At 53.1% G+C, this 17,164-nt stretch overlaps 1 protein-coding gene across 1 annotated transcript in view; it reads left to right on the top strand.

Moving 5' to 3' along the window:
* The first annotated feature begins 674 nt into the window (after positions 1-674).
* The window catches only part of CCN4 (cellular communication network factor 4), a 30,262-nt gene continuing 13,772 nt past the window's right edge, over positions 675-17,164 (top strand). The window contains exon 1 of the mRNA XM_055546826.1: positions 675-800. Coding sequence (XP_055402801.1) covers positions 729-800 — 72 coding nt within the window. The 5' untranslated portion in view covers positions 675-728. The remainder of the gene's footprint in view (positions 801-17,164) is intronic.

Raw genomic sequence — 17,164 nt, 5'->3', positions numbered from 1 at the left:
AGTACCCAAGTCTTCAGGCTAAGAGCAGGGGAGGGAATGCCCACAAATTGAAACCAGGGCTTTAATTTGTAGAGGGGGTAATGATGGTATCACGGGCTCCAGTTCTGAGCTCATTTGTGAATTCCTACCATTTCGAGATCAGTGGACTAAAGCCATCCTCTTTTCTTGCAGCCAGAGAGAGAGAGGAGTGAAAGATGACAAATGCAAACCAGAAGTAGGAGCAGCCGGAGGGAATGGGAGGGAGTTGATTTTCTCCACTGGGAGAGCTTTCAAAGCCCCTGCCAGAGCCAGGCCCTGAAACTGGATCTCCGCCTCCACCTGGTACCCTCCACTGGCTCCCCCTCCCCACCTTTGAGAAATGCCCAGGGAGGATGACCCCGGCTCCTTCTGTGAGGTTTTACCACCCCTGGTGTGAAATCACAGCCCTGTAACTTTCCCTTTAAGAGCTGTCAGAGCCGGGGAGGCTGGCCAAGCTTGGGTTGGAGGTGGGGACAGAGGGAAGAAAGAAAAAAAAAAAGAAAGAGACAGGAAAAGTTTTTCAGAGGAAAATGCAGGGTTTGTCCTTAACCCTGACGTCAGATCTTGCTTTAATAAAACCCCTCGAGGGCTGCGGGAAGAGGCGTATCTGGCACTTCTGATGGGCCAGGTCAGTCTCGGTCCAACTCCCCCGAGAAGTGGCGGGATCCTCTGGGCTACTCCGTAGATGCCTTGGCCACCGACCTCCAGGCATGAGGTGGTTACTGCCCTGGACGCTGGTGGCAGTGGCGGCAGCAGCAGCAGCGGGCAGCACCTTGGCCACGGTGAGTCCTGCCCCGAGGGGCACCGTCCCCACCGGCTCTGCTGTGCGGGTGGGCGGGATGAGAAGGGCTGCAATGTTGGGGGGCGGGCAGGGAAGTGTCCGCTGAGGAGCCAGGGTGAGCCCCAGGGTGAGGAGTCGGGCTGCTGGGGACAGCTGGTCCTGGCAGGACGGGGATCACAGCCAGTACCTCGGGAATCAAACCAAACAGGACTTCTATGCCCTTTATTTCCCACCTGAAATGCAGTAGAAAGGGGGTACTTGGAGGAAATGGTAGTCAGGGGGCCTGGACTCCAAGCAGAGGTCTGCCCAGACTCACTGTGTGACCTCGAGCTAGTCACTCACACTCTCTGAGCAGCGTAAAGTGAGGAAGATTGTTGTTAGACTTCTAGCCTTTGGGTTTGGAAAATGAGTCTCCAAGTGTTGGAGATACTACAAGAGCGGGTGGAAAGGACCAAGGAAAGTTGGAAGGAAAAGGCCAGCTTTCAACAAAAGCACTCACTTGTGCCACAGGACTCGTGAGGATTCTCCAACCACAACCGCCTTGGGCTTGCACAGCTCTCTACAGTTTATGAAGCATGCACGTTTGGGTCCTATAGAAGATACCCGCTGGTTCAGGGGGACCCAGAGCGTTCTCTGTCTCCCACCTCCATCCTGGGGCACACCGAGGGGAAGGGAGGAAGGTCTGCACCTCCGAGAAGCCAGGGAGCGAGACACGTGGCAGCACGGAGCCAGGCAGCGGGCTCGGGGCGGGGAGCAGGCACAGGGCGGGCAGGAGGTGGGCAGCTGCAAAGAGCTTCTGAATCCAAGAGCCCACGGCCCAGGCCAGGGCCTGCTGCCAGGAGTGAGGCCAAGAGGCTGGTGGAAGGCGGCGGGAGGGAGTTCATTACCCACTCCCACAGACAGCTTTCTTGGGATTTGATGTGCCCCATTTCCAGATGAGGAAACTGAGGCTGGAGGGGGTAAGCTACCTGCCCGTGGGCTCAAAGACACAGGTTCTGATTCAACCAGATCTGAGGCTCAGAGCTGACCACGGGCCAGTTGCTCATAGGCGCTGGGAGATGGGTGTTCCTCCAAGCATGGTAGAGTGCACGATGCAGGCAGGTAGAGCTGATGACTCGCTGTTGAATCCTCCCTGCCTTGTGTGGCTCTCGCCTACTAATTGGTGCTGAACCAAATAAAAAGGATATTAATTCCATTTTATGAATGAAAGAAATAGAGACAAGCGCAAGCCGGGGACTTGCCCAGGGTCTCACCATCAGTAAGTGGAAGCGTTCAAACTTAGATTTTTTTGCCAAATGCCACTCTTTCCTGCAGATCCGAGCAACCAGGAGGTGCCATAGCAGCTTCTATTTCAGAGCTGCTGTGTCTGGGAGGACAGGGGGTGGATGGAGAAGAGGTGAGAGGGGTATGGTAGCGAGGTCTGAGTGAGGAGGAGGAGAGAGAGATGTTGTGGGGAGGGGTGTCCAAGTACATGGGAACACCGAGCACCTCCTCAGAAGGGAGGTACTTTCTCCCCTGGGAAAGAGGGGCTACAGGTCCACAGGCTCAGCTGAGGGGATGTGCAGCACAGGAGCTGGGAATCCAACAGCAGGATTGAGGGAAGGCTTCCGAGAGGAGACGGGGTACCTCTCCTCTCCCCCTGACTGGGACCATCTCTGGGGACCCACGGTAATCCCCTAACACTGCTGTGTGATTCAGGAGCACCCCAGACAGAGCCTTAATGCCCCCAGCGAGGGCTGCGAGACACATACTGTCAACCTGCACTTTGCTTTAGAGCCAGGTTCCAGCCATGTTCATCCTCCCCAAACTCACATATAAGGGCACTGTGAGTCCACTCAGGGTCCTGGGGGTGTTTAAAGGAAAAAAAAATGGTGATAAATGTTTATATGGAAGAAAAAATTCGGTGAGAACTGCCAAGAAAGCTTAGCATCAGAGAGTAAAACATTATCAAAGTTTTGTAATTGAAGGAGGAAGAAGCCAGCGCAGGAAGAGATAAATCCAGGAGCTGGACAGGGCGGAGAGCTCAGAAACACAGCCAAGTATGTTCGGGAATGTAACATATGATAAAGGTGAACCACAGGCAGGCCTTGTTTCTCCATCTCTTTGCTTTTTTTATTCCCCCTTCTACATGTACTGAGGACTTCCCTCGTGCTAAGAGAAAGGGCCTACATTTTTGGGGGTGGGGGCGTTGCTGCGTCAAATGCTATCTATTTATATACATAAGACCTTCCTCAGTTCATCCAAATGATATTTTTAAAAATTTAATTATCTTTAATTTGAGGATAATTGCTTTACATTATTGTGTTGGCTTCTGCTGTACATCAACATGAATCAGCCATCGGTATACACATCTCCCCTCCCTCTTGAACCTCCCTCTCACCTCCCACCCCATCCCACCCCTCTAGGTTGTCATAGAGCCCCAGTTTGAGTTCCCTGAGTCATACAGCAAATCCCCACTGGCTATCTGTTTTGTATGGGAGTGTATATGTTTCCAGTCTACTCTCTTATGAGTCTTTATTAAGCGTCTCCTAAATTCTCATAGCAACACTGTTAAGCAGATATAATCATCCTTCTTTGTAGATTAAAAACTCAAGCTCAGAGAGGTTCAGTAACTTGCCCGAGGTCACACAGCTAGCAATCAGTGGGACTGACATTTGAACCTAGGTCAGCTCTCAGCAGGGCAGCCTCCTGCCTCCCTGGCCCGTGTCCTTGTGCAGACGTGAGAAGCACAGGGTCCCCACCCCTACCAAGCCTATTAGGCTGGAGAGGCAGGGAACAGCCTCTCCATGGGAACGAGAGGCGACAGGGGTGATGCCATCCGGGAGAGCGAGGCTGGGTACAGGCCTTCCACTGGCTGGTCCCTTAACCACTTGGACCTCCTCTTCTCTTGTTAATCGGGGCTGACAACCTGAGCCCCCCGCGAGTTCCCCGGGGCCGAGGAGTGAACACAGAGCTGATCGAGGAAAGTGTATCAGTGGCACATGACCAGTACACAAAGAAAGTGAAGTCGCTCAGTCATGTCCGACTCTGCGATCCCATGGAACCTATAGCCTACCAGCTTCCTCCGTCCATGGGATTTTCCAGGCAAGAAGACTGGAGTGGGTTGCCATTTCCTTCTCCAGATCTTCCCGACCCAGGGACTGAACACAAATGCTGTGCTAATAAATTCTGGGGCACATGTGAGGTCTCTGATAGTCTGTGTAAGGCTGAGACTCATGTCTCTTCTCCCATAGAAATGTGTGTGGGTGTGCACAGGGGTACAAGTGCGTGTGTGTGTGTGTGTGTGTGTGTAAGTGACTGTGGCTTGTCTGAAAGTATAGATCCCCATGGCGTGAGGATGCTTGAGCTGGGTGTGAAACACAAACCCACTCTCAGCCTATGGAATCGACTACAGGATAATGTGGCTCCGGATAAGTGGCACATTCCCTTCTAAAAGATTGCAGGAGCATCGGCGAGATGCCTTCTTTATATCCCCTGTCTATAGCGGGGACCTGAGCTAGCATTTCAAACCCCACCCCAGGCCCTACACCCACCAGATCCCTGCCCAGAGCCCCTTCCGGCAATTTGGACGCTCTGCTCCCGGCTCTGAGCCCCTCCTGCTGGCCGCTGGCCCAGGATGCTGGCAAGAGCATGGCCGGGACAGACACTTCCCACCTGGGCACGGCCCTTGGCCAGGGCTCGCCCTCTGGACTGGGCATGAGAACAGGGCTCCGTCGGAGACCAGATCCTGACCTCAGGCTGAGCAGCACCCCCAGGCCGTCTGTGGACTCCCCTCCCCTCCCCAGGTTTCAGGAAAGGCCCCTGCCCCATGCCAGCAAAGCAGCCAAACGCCAGGAGGCTGTCTGTACAAACAGAAACCCTGGAATTCCTCTCAGGAACCTTTGCCATCTCTCTGAACGTGGGGAGGGGCTGCTACACACCCCGTAGGTTACATGATGGGGCGGGGAGGTGAGCCAGCCGTGGCCCAGGGTGGGATCCGGGGAGGAGACGGGAAGGATGCCAACCTCAACCCAGGAAGTAAAGCAGGCTAAGAATGCTCTCAAGAGAACCCTGCAACTGCGGATGTTTGGGGCGGGGCTTCAGCGCGTCGGTCAGTCATTCAACACCTCCCATGTCTCAGAAACATGAATGATGATGAGAGCTTACACTGACCCAGCACTCACTAGGCACCCAATCCCAAGCATCTACATACATCAACTCACTTGAAAACCGCACACCTACAAGGCGGGCTCGTGACAGTCTAGACCAGGCTCATTACATCGTCCAGCCAGTAGCCACTTGCCACATGAGGTCCTTGAGCCCCTGAAATGTGGCTGGCCCCAACTGAGCTGTAAGAGTAAAATCCACAGTGTGAATATAAGACTGCAAAATTCTCATGATGATTTTTTTCTATTGACACTGTGTTGATAATACTGATAATGATATTGATAATAATGATAATACTGTTAATATATCGGGCCAAATGAAGTATATTATTAAAATAAATTTCACCTTTGCTTTTTGGTATGACTGCTGGAAAATATACAATTCCATCTGGAACTCCCGTTATGTTTGACTAGACTGAGTTGGCCTGAAAAGGCACAAGGGTACATAGAAAGGTTATAGTGGGGAGGGGGAAATACTGAGCTCCCCTCCTTCCAAGCTGTGCACCCTCAGACGAGTAACCTAGCCTCTCTGAGCTAGTTTTCTCATCTATAAAAAAGGCATAACATTAGTACTTGCTTCTTGGGTACTAATCCTCTTGGCATGATTAAAGAGTGAAAGAGAGGTAAAGCACACGAAGACCCAGCACAGCCTAGGGGGAGTGGGAACTGACCCTCCTTCCGAACAGCAGGGGAGGGGCATCCCATCTTGAGTGGAAGCACTGGCTGCAGACAAGCGCGCCAATCCGAACGAGTGGTCAGAGGTTTATCAAGACCCCAGGCTCAGTACCAGGTGGGCAAGAAGAGGGGCAGAGCAATTGGCGGACAGTGCTGGGTTCACTGCTGAGCTGATCTTCGGAAGATCGCAAGGGTTCCAAGTCCTGGCCAGCTTCTCAGCACATGTAGAGGGAGTCAAGGAAGACTTCTGGGTTATCAGATAGGAGAAGAAAATACGATGATGATGGTGATGATGCCGATGGTGCTGCTGGTGCTGGTGGTGGTGGTGGTAATGATGATGGTGATGCTGATGGTGATGGTGGTAATGATGACGGTGATGATGCTGATGGTCCTGATGGTGCTGCTGGTGGTGGTCATGATGACGGTGATGCTGATGGTGGTAATGATGACGGTGATGCTGATGGTGCTGCTGATGGTGGTAATGATGACGGTGATGCTGATGGTGATGGTGGTAATAATGACGGTGATGATGCTGATGGTCCTGATGGTGCTGCTGCTGGTGGTAATGATGACGGTGATGATGCCGATGGTGCTGCTGTTGGTGGCGATGGTAACATGATGGCGGTGATTAGGATGATGATGGTTTGAGATTTGCGTCTTCCAACCCTGAGTCAGGTTGACAATGCCTGAGATTTCCTTAGCTCGTCCGTTCACTTGTTCCATGGATGCTAACAGGCCTGCTCTGTGCCCAGCCCCACCCTGTTTCTAGAAAAGTGATCAGAGTCTGTCAGCTCAGTCCCCACCATCAAGGATGGCTCATGTGTTGGAGACAGATTTTAGCTCAGAGGAGTGTGTTGAAAATCTAATAGGGAAGCTTAGAGGACTGCGAGAGAAAGAGAGAGAGAAAAAATCAGTTCTGGGGCCCCAGAGCCTGAATCCCTGGGGAGACCTCCCCACCCTCACCAGCGTACATGAATTGACACCTTGATAATTCTTATGCACACATCGTTTCTAAAACCATTGAATTGAGAGACTCTGGTCTCTCCTCCAGCCTTGACTTCCTGATAATCTGCCAGCTCTCCTCCTCCTCCTTCCATCCGGGGGGGGAAGGGTGGGGGAAGAGAGACAGAAGCAGAGAAGGAACAGGGCCTCTCGGATGTGAGTGATGGGCATTCCAGGGGAGGTGATAAAATCTGCTCACCCTGTCCCCCTAATCAGGAGGCAAGTCCAGGCTTGGGGCAGGGACCATGACTCTGCTCAGCCTTGGTGGGGATGAGAGCAGGAGAGAAGGAAAGAGATTCTGGGCCTGAAGAACAGGAAGGGAGGGGCCCTCCCTCCCTCTCCCCATCCCAGAACCTGTGTTGAGTCTCAGGGTGCAGAGAAAGGCCATGTGCCCTGATCTTGCCCAGAGCTGGGTGGGAGAAGGGAGGAGCTGGTCTGAAGGGGGAGGGAGCATCCTGAGAGCGCTGGAATTTGGATCCTGCTCTTGGAGAAGGATGGACTTGTCCAGAGAGTTGGTCATCTAGTCATCTCTGTCACTTTAGACAAGCCACTCGCCCTCGTGGCACTCATTTGCTAATACTGAAAATGAGGAGGTTGGACTTGACCCCAAACTTGCTTCCAGCTGGAGCCACAACCCCGTCCTAGGGCCACACTCATTCATGGGGGGCCAGAAGCAGGGCTCATTGCTGTGATTCTTAGGGGGGACTCCTGCCATTGCCCCTCCATTAGGAGCATTGCTGGCCTGGCACCCCAAAAGTCGAGGTTCTGGGATGTCCCTCTACATGTGTGTTCTCCCTTCAAGGTGTCCCCAGATATTCTCCCTTTGGCCCGCGTCTCCTCTTTCGACCCTCAGAGTGTACCCCCTGGTTTCATAAAACTGGAAAACATACCACCAGCTGAATCTCCCAGGGTCCCACCATCTCAGTGGTACCTGGTCAGGCCTGGTCCTTAGGATCCCCAGATGCTACAGCAAAGACCAATGCCAGCCCCCCCGGCACTGCTGAGTGGGCTGTGCAGGTGCCCAGGACTCCGGAGTCTTAACACTTTTCACCACACTCAATCCTTGAGGTCTTGCAAGCTTGAGAAGCATCCTTGTAAATACCATTGAAGAGCCTGGTCCCACCTGCGTCCCCATCTCCATGAGTAATGCCTCCATCTGCACCCCCCACTGTCAGAAACCTGGGGCCATTTTCCACCCTAACCTCCCCACCCAGTGCCTCCAGCTCCCCACTCCTCCCTGCTGCCAGGAGGAGCTGGACCCTGTTTTGGCTGAGCCCTCCGTCCCAACAGCTCACAGGATTCCCACTGGACCACAAGTGCGAGTCCACACATGAAGCTTGGCGGTAAGAGAATGGATTTTGCTCTTGGAATGAGGTGGAGTCAACCACAGAGTTTGAATTCAGACAGGAGATCACCTCGAGCTTTCTGAGCCTCAGTTTCCTCATCCATGACCCCAGGACATCCACCTCTGAATGGGTCGTGCTGAGTACAGAGCCTGGAGCAGACGGCGCTCCATGAACATCACTGTTCTGCCTCCTCTGAGACGAGCCTAACCGTGGTTTCCAGCCTCACCCTCTGGGACAGCCCTCCTTCACCTTCTTTCCAACTTTGAGGGCCATCCTCCCAAACACTCGAGTGTTCCACCTCTGTGTACTTGCCCTTGCTGTCCCTTCTGCCTGAAATGCCTTCCCCAACTTCTCGATTCGTGGAACAATGTCTTTGTAACCGGTACCCCTCTGAGAAGCTTCCTTCAGCCTCCCGCGCCAGCTAGCGCAGCTGGCATCCCACCACGGGCCCTCACAGTCCTTGTTCTCACTCAGGGGGGAAGAAACACACCCTCAGCTGGTGCTCTCAGCCAGCCCTGCCTCTCCTGTGAGCTGCCTTCCTGACACCCTGTCCTCCTGCAAGACAAACCCCGGGCCTTGGCACGTGCTGTGCCTGCCCCCAGCTGTGCTGGCACTTGGGGACCTAGCACTGTCTCTACTCAGCTTGCTGTCACTGTAACACTTGGTATAGGTGCCCGATGCATGGGTGAATTAATAAACAGAACCAGAAGCCAACCTGGGTGGCTGAGTAGGGTGGAGGGGAGAGCAGAGCCGCACCGGCCTTTCTAAGTGGAGGCTTTGTGCTGGGAGGGGGAAGGAGGGACTCTGACAAAGAAGCCTGGAGCTGGTTGCTGAGAGGACTGATCGAGTGAGCTGCAACCACAGGCTTGCTTCCTGAGCCCAGAACGAGGAGTCAGAAGACTCCGCTCTAGTCCAGGCTCGGGGTTTGGTCTCTGAGCCTCGATCTCTTTCTCTGGAAGTGGAGTCAAGAAAGCCGCTCTGCCCGCACCCTCAGCAGGATGCAGTGGGGGCCCAGGGACGGTGGTAGCGCACAGCCGGGGGGCTAAAGGCCAGCTCCCCGCTCCCTGCCAGGCCTCAGCTTCTCTTCCACTCAAGGGACTGAGAGTCCCACTTGCGGAGCCCTAGTGACAGACGCAGACCGCAGGCCGGGTGCTGAGCATGTGTCGGAAAGGAGCTTGGGGGTCGCGATGAGAGAGTGACTATGGGAGTACTTTGGGGTTGCAAATGTGGCCTTCTCAGCTTTTCTGAGCTCCTGGACCGCAGAAGCTGATGGGTGGGTGCTGCGTGGATGGTGGGGGGTTGGGGGGCAGCTGTTTATCTGTCTATCTGTCCTTCCTACTGCTGCCTTTGCTGTTCAAATCTGCCTCCCCCAACACAGACACACACACACACACGTGCGCACACACACACACACTCACGCACCACCTGTTTCTGGCCCCATACTCCAAGTAGCCGTGTCCTGACACATGCAAACTTCAGCTCTGAAAGGATCAAAGTGCCAGCACTCGTGGGGCCCTCATGGTGCTCTGAGGACCACAGGCATCAGAGTCACTGGCAGGATCCTGTATCATCCCCGCTTTACTGAGCTGGAAACTGAGGCACAGTTTAATTACCTCCCTGCGATCCAGGCTTCAAGAACACACCTGAGGTCCCCACGCAGGGCCGGGTGTGTGGCGGTGGGGGGGGTCACCCCCCCAGGGGGTCCTGTGGGCCAGCCCCTTGCCCATGTCTTGTGCTCCCTGCCTGAGTCAGGGCCCCATCCAGGAGGAGGAAGAGGGAGGGCTTGGGCTCCAGCCGTGGAGGGAGGGGAGACCTTATCTGAGGCCAGCTTAGCGAGCCGGCGACATCAGAGCCGGATGGCGCCAGAGAGCTTGCCTCACCCCAGCCTGCCTTGTCAGGGAGCAAGCGGCTCACCTGGAGCCAGTCTCAGCATGGGGGCTGGAACCCAGGGACCCACACTCCAGATCTGGGGACTGGAACCCAGGAACCCCTACTCCAGATCTGGGGGCTGGAACCCAGGAACCCCTACTCCAGATCTGGGGACTGGAACCCAGGGATCCCCACTCCAGATCTTGGGACTGGAACCCAGGAACCCCTACTCCAGATCTGGGGGCTGGAACCCAGGGACCCCCACTGCAGATCTGGGAGCTGGAACCCAGGGACCCCCACTGCAGATCTGGGGACTGGAACCCAGGGACTCCCGCTGCAGGTCTGGCCGCAGGAGCTGAAGATGGGCACCTCTGTTCTACCGGACAACTGGTGCCTCCTCCCTTATATTAAGCAGAACAGGCCTGAACTTAACACAGGCAACTTCTCCCGCCCGTGTCTGTCCTGGCTGTTGCTCCAGGGCTGGTCCCTTCCCTGGCCGGCCCATGGCTACCATCACAGTCAAGCCTGGGATGACGGCTCTCCGTTCCTCCCAGTGAATCGAATGAGCTGGAAATTGGGCTGGAAAGGGTCCCTTGGAGTTCATAGGAGGAGGACGAGGCCCACAGTCAGAGCTAAGTGTGTTATTTTCTGACTGTGTCTTTAAGCTTGGTGGACATCAGTTTCCCCATCTCTCAAACGGGGACCACCAGCAGCCCTCGCACGGTTGTTCCGGTCATCGCCTGGCATTGGGGATGGATTGACTGACTCAGGAAAAGTCCCCATCTTCCCCCAGCAGGTTCACACACCCCAGGCATGGCCCTCAGGTCATCTTGCTGTGGCCCCTGTCTGCCTTCTCTGTGTCCTTGGACCCTAAGTCCTGGCAACGGTGACCTCTGGTCACTCCTGCACCATGCCATGCTGCAGCTCCTGCTCGCTCCCTGCTCTTGCCATTCCTCTGCTTGGACCCTCTCTCTGCCTTTCTGGTCTATTCTCACTCATCCTTTAAAGATGCAGAGCAAATGGTTCCTCCTCCAGGAAGTCCTCCCTGCTTCCACAGCCCCACCCCTTCCCTCCTCATCCAGCTCTTGCAGCCCCTCCTAGACTCTGCTGAGAAAACCCACAGTGGGGCTCCTGAGTGTGATGCCTTAAGAGACTGATACTGGGCTCAAATCCCAACTCTGCCGCTTGCGTGTGGCCTTGGGCAATTGATCTGACCTTTCTGTGGCTCAGTTTACTCATCTGTAAACTGGGGGAGATGACTATACACACAGCCTATCTCAGGGTTGGCATGAGGATTAGATGACTTAGAGCAGAAACTCATTAGAAGAGGCACAAAAGGCAAAATGCAGACCGTGTAGACCATTTTGCTCTTGATTCAAAGAAACCATCTGATTGTTTTTTGAAGCTTTGAGATAGTGAAGTTTGATTGTGGACTAAGTATTCGCTACAGAGAAAATTACGAAATCGTGACCAACTGCATTGGTATGAAAACTGGTATTTTTTTTAAACTCTCCGTATTTTAGAGACACTCTCTGAGGAATTTCGGGTAAAATCATGAGGTCTGAGATTTGCCTTGAAATCCTCAAGAATGAGAAAGTATGTGTGTAGGTAGGAGGAACAGGAAACAAGATTACGGAGGGTTGATAATTATTGAAGCAGAGGTAGGTATGTGAGATTCATTCTATTATTCTCCCAAATGTGTAAATGTTTGAACACACCTCTGACAGAATGAACACTTTGATTATCTGTAACCCTGATAGAGATGCCCATCACTTGCTATGCACTCTGTCAGGGTTTTAGCTTACTTATAGCTCCGTCACTATATAACAGAAGTTAGTGACCATTTCCTTTTTTATTTATCAGTTAATTGGCTGCACAGGGTCTTTATTGCTGCGTGCTGGCTTTCTCTAGTTGGAGTGAGCAGGGGCTACTCTCTGCGGCCGTACGTGGGCTCCTCACTGTGTTGGCTTCTCTTGTTGCAGAGCACAGGCCCCAGGGCACGTGGGCTTCAGTAGTTGTGACGCATGGGTTTAGTTGCCCCACAGCATGTGGGATCTTCCCGGACCAGGAATTGAACCGGTGTCCCATGTATTGGCAAGCAGATTCTCAACCACTGGACCACCAGGGAAGTGATCATTCCTTAAAAAGACCAGATAGTAAAAATTCTAAGCTTTGTGGACTATAGGCTCTCCATGGAATATTCTTTTTTGTTTTTTACAACTTTTTAAAAGTGTAGAATCCATTCTACTTGGTTACAAAAATGCTGTGGCGGGGCGGGGGGTGGGATGTCCCAGGGGGCTGGTGTCTGGACCTTTGCTTTGTAAGGCAATTGCCTTGTTCGTGCTCCTGGCTGCTCGGGAGGCTGGCCGCTCCCTCAGGTTTTGTACTGAGAACTCCGGAGATGCTTTACATATATTTGATAAATGAAAGAATGCCTGAGGGTTTATCGTTTGGAAAGAACTCTGGCTTCTTGCCGCTTCTATCTTCTCCATATAAAGGTTACTTTCCCAACCAGAAGCTCACAAGACTGCATGTTGATAAAACCAATTAACAGAAAATCTCAACAAACCTTCCATCAGCCACAACGGGCAGCCTGGCCAGCGCTGAGTCAGTGCCTGGGTCTCCAGGTCCCTGGAGATCCTGCTGACGGTGTGGGAGTGAGCATGGAAGACTTAGCAGGGCTGGATCCTCTGAACATTCAGGCCAGGTGTCCTGCAGGGGCTGAGCTAAGAGCTGCCCAAGACAGAGGCTCCACTGCAGGGCATCCCCACCCAGGCCCTGGGTACAGATGCCGAGGGGTACACTCAGAGGAGGAGGAGCTCAGAAAATGTGTCCACCAACCCACGTGGTAGCTGCCTGTTACATCAAAGATATAAGAGCGTCAGGAAGGGCAGACCACAGCGTGCCCCCAGCTCTGGGCCCAGGCCTGTGTCCACATCCTCCCACTGCCCCCAGACCTCTCTTATCAGTGAAGGAATGAGCAGAAACTGCTTCCAAATAGGGAACCCTTTCCTTAAAGCCCCCAGGGCCCAGCTGGGGCCAGCTCAGGCCATTCCTGTCTCAACCCTGCCCCCTGGTGGAGCATCTGGGTGCGGCTGCCCACACATGAGCAAGCTAAGCTCCGGACTATTCTGTTCATGGAGCACTTGCCCGGGGCGTGCCAGGGGCAGTGCTGGGCACTTGGGCGTTAAGAAACAGCATCCTGTCCCTGAAAACTCCACAAGAGTCTCCCATATCCTCTTTAGGGGATCCCTGGCAACTTGGGCTCAAGTGCATTGCAGCTCTCACCACCCTATGTTGCAATCTTATAAATGTGTCTGTACTGTGACTGCCGTGGGGGTAAGGACCACCATGCGTCCATCTGAATACCAGCCCAGCCATGCAGGACGTGCTTAGTGCATAGTGTGTGATGGGAGGATGGAGGAATAAATGACTGAATACAAATGTGAATGAATGAGGAAGTAGGGCAGCCTGGTGACAAGTCCCCTGGAGGGACATTCTGGGACACTTTCCCAGCTTCAAAACCCTGAGCAAGTTACTTCAACACCCTGAGCCTCAGTTTCCTCATCTGTGAAATAGGGGAAAGACTATAACTGCTCATTAGGGCTGCTGGAGGATGTTGTTATCGTTACTGCTTTACACATGAGCACACAGATGCTCAGAGAGGGCGAGCCCAGACCCAGGTCACACAGCCTCGGGAAATGGGCTTGCTCACTGCAGATGCCCCGCCCTTACCTCCTGGTCCCTGGGCCCCACTCATCGATGAACTGCACACACCTTCCGAGGACGGTGGGGTTCAGCTCCCTCATCTATTGGGATGATAAAGGTCTCCTGGGTGGCACCCCACCACCACCAGCCTCCTACTCTCTGCTACCATACCCATCACCACCCATTTTTGTAAAAATGAAGTGAAACTGTTGGTAAAAGTCAAAGGATAGATTTACATGTTCTTGGATCTATTTTCAGGGAGTTGGAGAACATCAGAAAATTCTGTCACTGCCCACTTCTAAACATCACCCCCAAATTATACACATGGGGTTTCCTATGGGGTCTTCGATTGAACATTCTTCTAGTTTTTCCCTTCTTAAATTTAATCTGCTTAAGTTTGTCCAGTAACTATGATTGAATGGATTGCTTTGAACCTGCCCACTGAGTGCCCTCCTGTCCAGAGGGTGTAGTATCGGGCACGGTCTCGGTCCACCTGGGCTGCTGTAGGAAAACACCACACACACTGGGCAGCTTACAGTCTTGTTGCCCACAGCTCTGGAGGCTCAAAATCCACAGTCAAGGCCGGCATGGTCACATTCTAACCTAACCCTAACCCTTTTCATAGTCTGCATCTACTTGCTGTGTCTTCACATGGTGGAAGGGATGAGGGAGCTCTCTGGGGTCCCTTTCAAAAGGGCACTAATCCATGAGGGGTCCACCCACATGATCCAATCACCCCCAGAGGCTCCACCTTGTGGCTCAAATGGTAAAGAACCCAGCTGCCAATGCAGAAGATGCAGGTTCAGTCCCTGGGTCAGGAAGATCCTCTGGAGGAGGAAATGGCAACCCACTCCAGTATTCTTGCCTGGAGAAACCCATGGACTGAAGAACCTGGTTGCCTACAGTCCATAGGGTTGCAAAGAGTCGGACATGACTGAGCGCACGTATACACACACTAAGACCACCTTTAGAGCGGTTAGAATGCCAACATACGGATCTGTGGGCAACATAACATTCAGTCCCCAGCAGATATTTAGCTTACCATGGGGAGCTAGTCATTTTTTTAATTTTATTTTTGTTGTTGTTGTTGCTTTTCAGTCTTTCTCACAAAGCATGAAAAGCAAAGTAAACCATTCTCAGTTAACTACACGAGGCCCGCTCACGGAGCCCGGTGCCACCCCATGAAACCACAGAACGGCGTGTGTTCTGAGGGCCAGCCTGGGCTGTTTTGTGTCCAGGCTGATCAAGCAGCCAGCAGGGTAGGCATGTAAGTGCAGTTCTAGAAAAGCCACGCATTAGGAAAGGAAAATGACCTAGAACCTCCCCCCACCTTACACTCCCCTGGCCCAGTTCTCTAAGACACGGTTCCCATTCCCACAAGAATCACCAGGGACGCAGGATGAATTACAGATTCCGGGCCCAGCAGAGAAGAGTTGAAGCTGAGGATTCCAAGTGGACTCCAGGCACCTGTATCTTACAAGGTCCATGCGTGTGTGTGTGTGTGTGTGTGTGTGTGTGTGTGTGCACTCACCTTCCCTGGGATGTGGGTGCTAGACAAGGCGGTCGGGATTCAGAGGCTCATGCACCTATCCCAGGAGACCTCAGGCCCTGCCCTTTAAAAGCCCTCCCACCCTCCGCTCTCATCAAGGACCTCCTAGGGCTGGGAGCTTTTCCTACCACTAGATGGCGCCAACTGCAAGGGCTTGGCTCAGAGGATCCTGCCCCTTTCCCTCCAGCGTCCCAAGGCCGCCCTCACCTGCTTCACTCCTCCAAAGAGGGGTTTCCACTGGGGCTTCCCTTGAGAAGCTCTGTGCCTTGGGGCTCCCAGCCGGAACTGAAAAGCAGGCTTCCTTCTGGGGAGCTGTAACTTGGTATGGAAACAGCAGGATGGGTGGTGACCCTGTGGAACCCATCCCAGCTCAGCTCAAAGGGTGCAGACCCCCAGGCCCTGAGATGGGCCCTGTGGGTGAGGGAGGTGTGCACAAGCATGGCAGTGCAAGCGCAAAAGTCTTGCTCTTGAGTGTTTGCACACACAGTGCTTCTGTGTACACAATGCCCCCACCCTCCCGACAATTCCCCAAGGGGGCATTATTGTGACCATTTCACAGACAAGGATGTTGAGGCTCAGGAAGGTCAGGAACTACAGGAAGGTCAAAACTACACAGAGGGAACCCTCTTCTGACTGTTTTGGATCCCATGCTGTCTTCTTGACACTCAAACTTGGAAAAGAAAAGGCTCCAAGATGGTAGGTCCTGAAAAGTCAAGGAACTGGTACCAAAGTCCTTTGGAGTCAACAATCCCCCATCCCACCAGGTGACACTCCCATCGCCCTGCTATGGGTCATGCACCGTGTTTCAGGCCCACAGATAGAAGTAAGGCGCAGACACTGCCCTTTACAAGCTCACATTCCTGTGAAGGAAGCACTACTTCTAAAGCAACCTGGAAAAGGCATGCAAGCCTTCTGGAGGAGAGGGCTTTTTTTTGTTTGCTGTGCCAAGAATAGGTCTCTAGGGTCTAGGAGCTGTCAGAGATTGCCCGGAGGTGGGGGAGGGGGTCTCATAAATCTCCGGGCCTCCGGTGTTACAATCTGACTAGGACAAGTCTCTCTCCATGAAGCCAGAAAGAGGAGAGTGTGAGTGCGTGCCTGTGTGTGGGTTCATTGATTTACGGGTGTGATGTTTTGCTCTGCCATGTGTTTTTTGAGGAAAATCAAACAAGTGTAAGCAAACCAAATGAATTCCAGATGAAAACGGACCAGCACTGCCAACCCCAAAGCAATCTGTCCCCCGCCAGCACTTGAATCCAAGTACAGAGGTGACAAAAACCTCAAATCAAGGTTTGCGTTTTTGACTTTCAAAGGCCCTTTTTCAAATCAACATTTACTGCACTTGTCTTGTGCCAAACTTAGAACCCAGAGCCCAACTAATCCAGCCGTTCAATCTGCACCACCTCTTCTGGCCTCTGGTTCTTACAGCCAAGGGCGCAGGGATGCAGACCACTCACCTCAGCAGAGAGCTTCCTGCGCTGGTGGTTGGAGGGCTCCTGGGGCTGCCCTGGTGCCCCCACTCTCCATGCAACCTCACGTTGTAATAAATCACCTTTATTGTCTGTCTCTCTCATAAGCCATGGTCCCGTACACACAGGAGATGCTTAAGTTCATCTTCAAATGCTTAATACAGAAGCAAGACGGTGAACTAGCTCAGCAAATGTTCATTGAGTGACTGAAAGAGTGGGCAGAGGCCAAGGGTGCAGAGATGAGGGCTGGGAGAGTCACTGGTATCTAGGCCATGATGTGGCCATGTCATCTTGGACACCCTCTGCCTCTTTGGGTCTCGGTTTCCTCTCCAGCAGAAGGAAATGGCAACCCACTCCAGTGCTCTTGCCTGGAAAATCCCAAGGATGGAGAATCCTGGCAGGCTACAGTCCATGGGTTCGCAAAGAGTCAGACACGACTGAGCGACTTCACTTTCTTTTTCTTTCTTTTCCTCTCCAGGAAGAGGGAAAAGAATCTGTCTAAATAGCTCAGCATCTGTTTTGTTCAAAGAATGAAATGCAGATCTTTAAACCCACAGAGCAGGGTTCCTCTGGTTCAGGATGGAGGGGATGGTCTGTGGGGTCCC

This window comes from Bubalus kerabau, chromosome 14, assembly GCF_029407905.1.
Source record: "Bubalus kerabau isolate K-KA32 ecotype Philippines breed swamp buffalo chromosome 14, PCC_UOA_SB_1v2, whole genome shotgun sequence".
Classification (NCBI taxonomy): Eukaryota; Metazoa; Chordata; class Mammalia; order Artiodactyla; family Bovidae; genus Bubalus; species Bubalus kerabau.
This window is presented reverse-complemented; position numbering and strand designations above follow the sequence as displayed.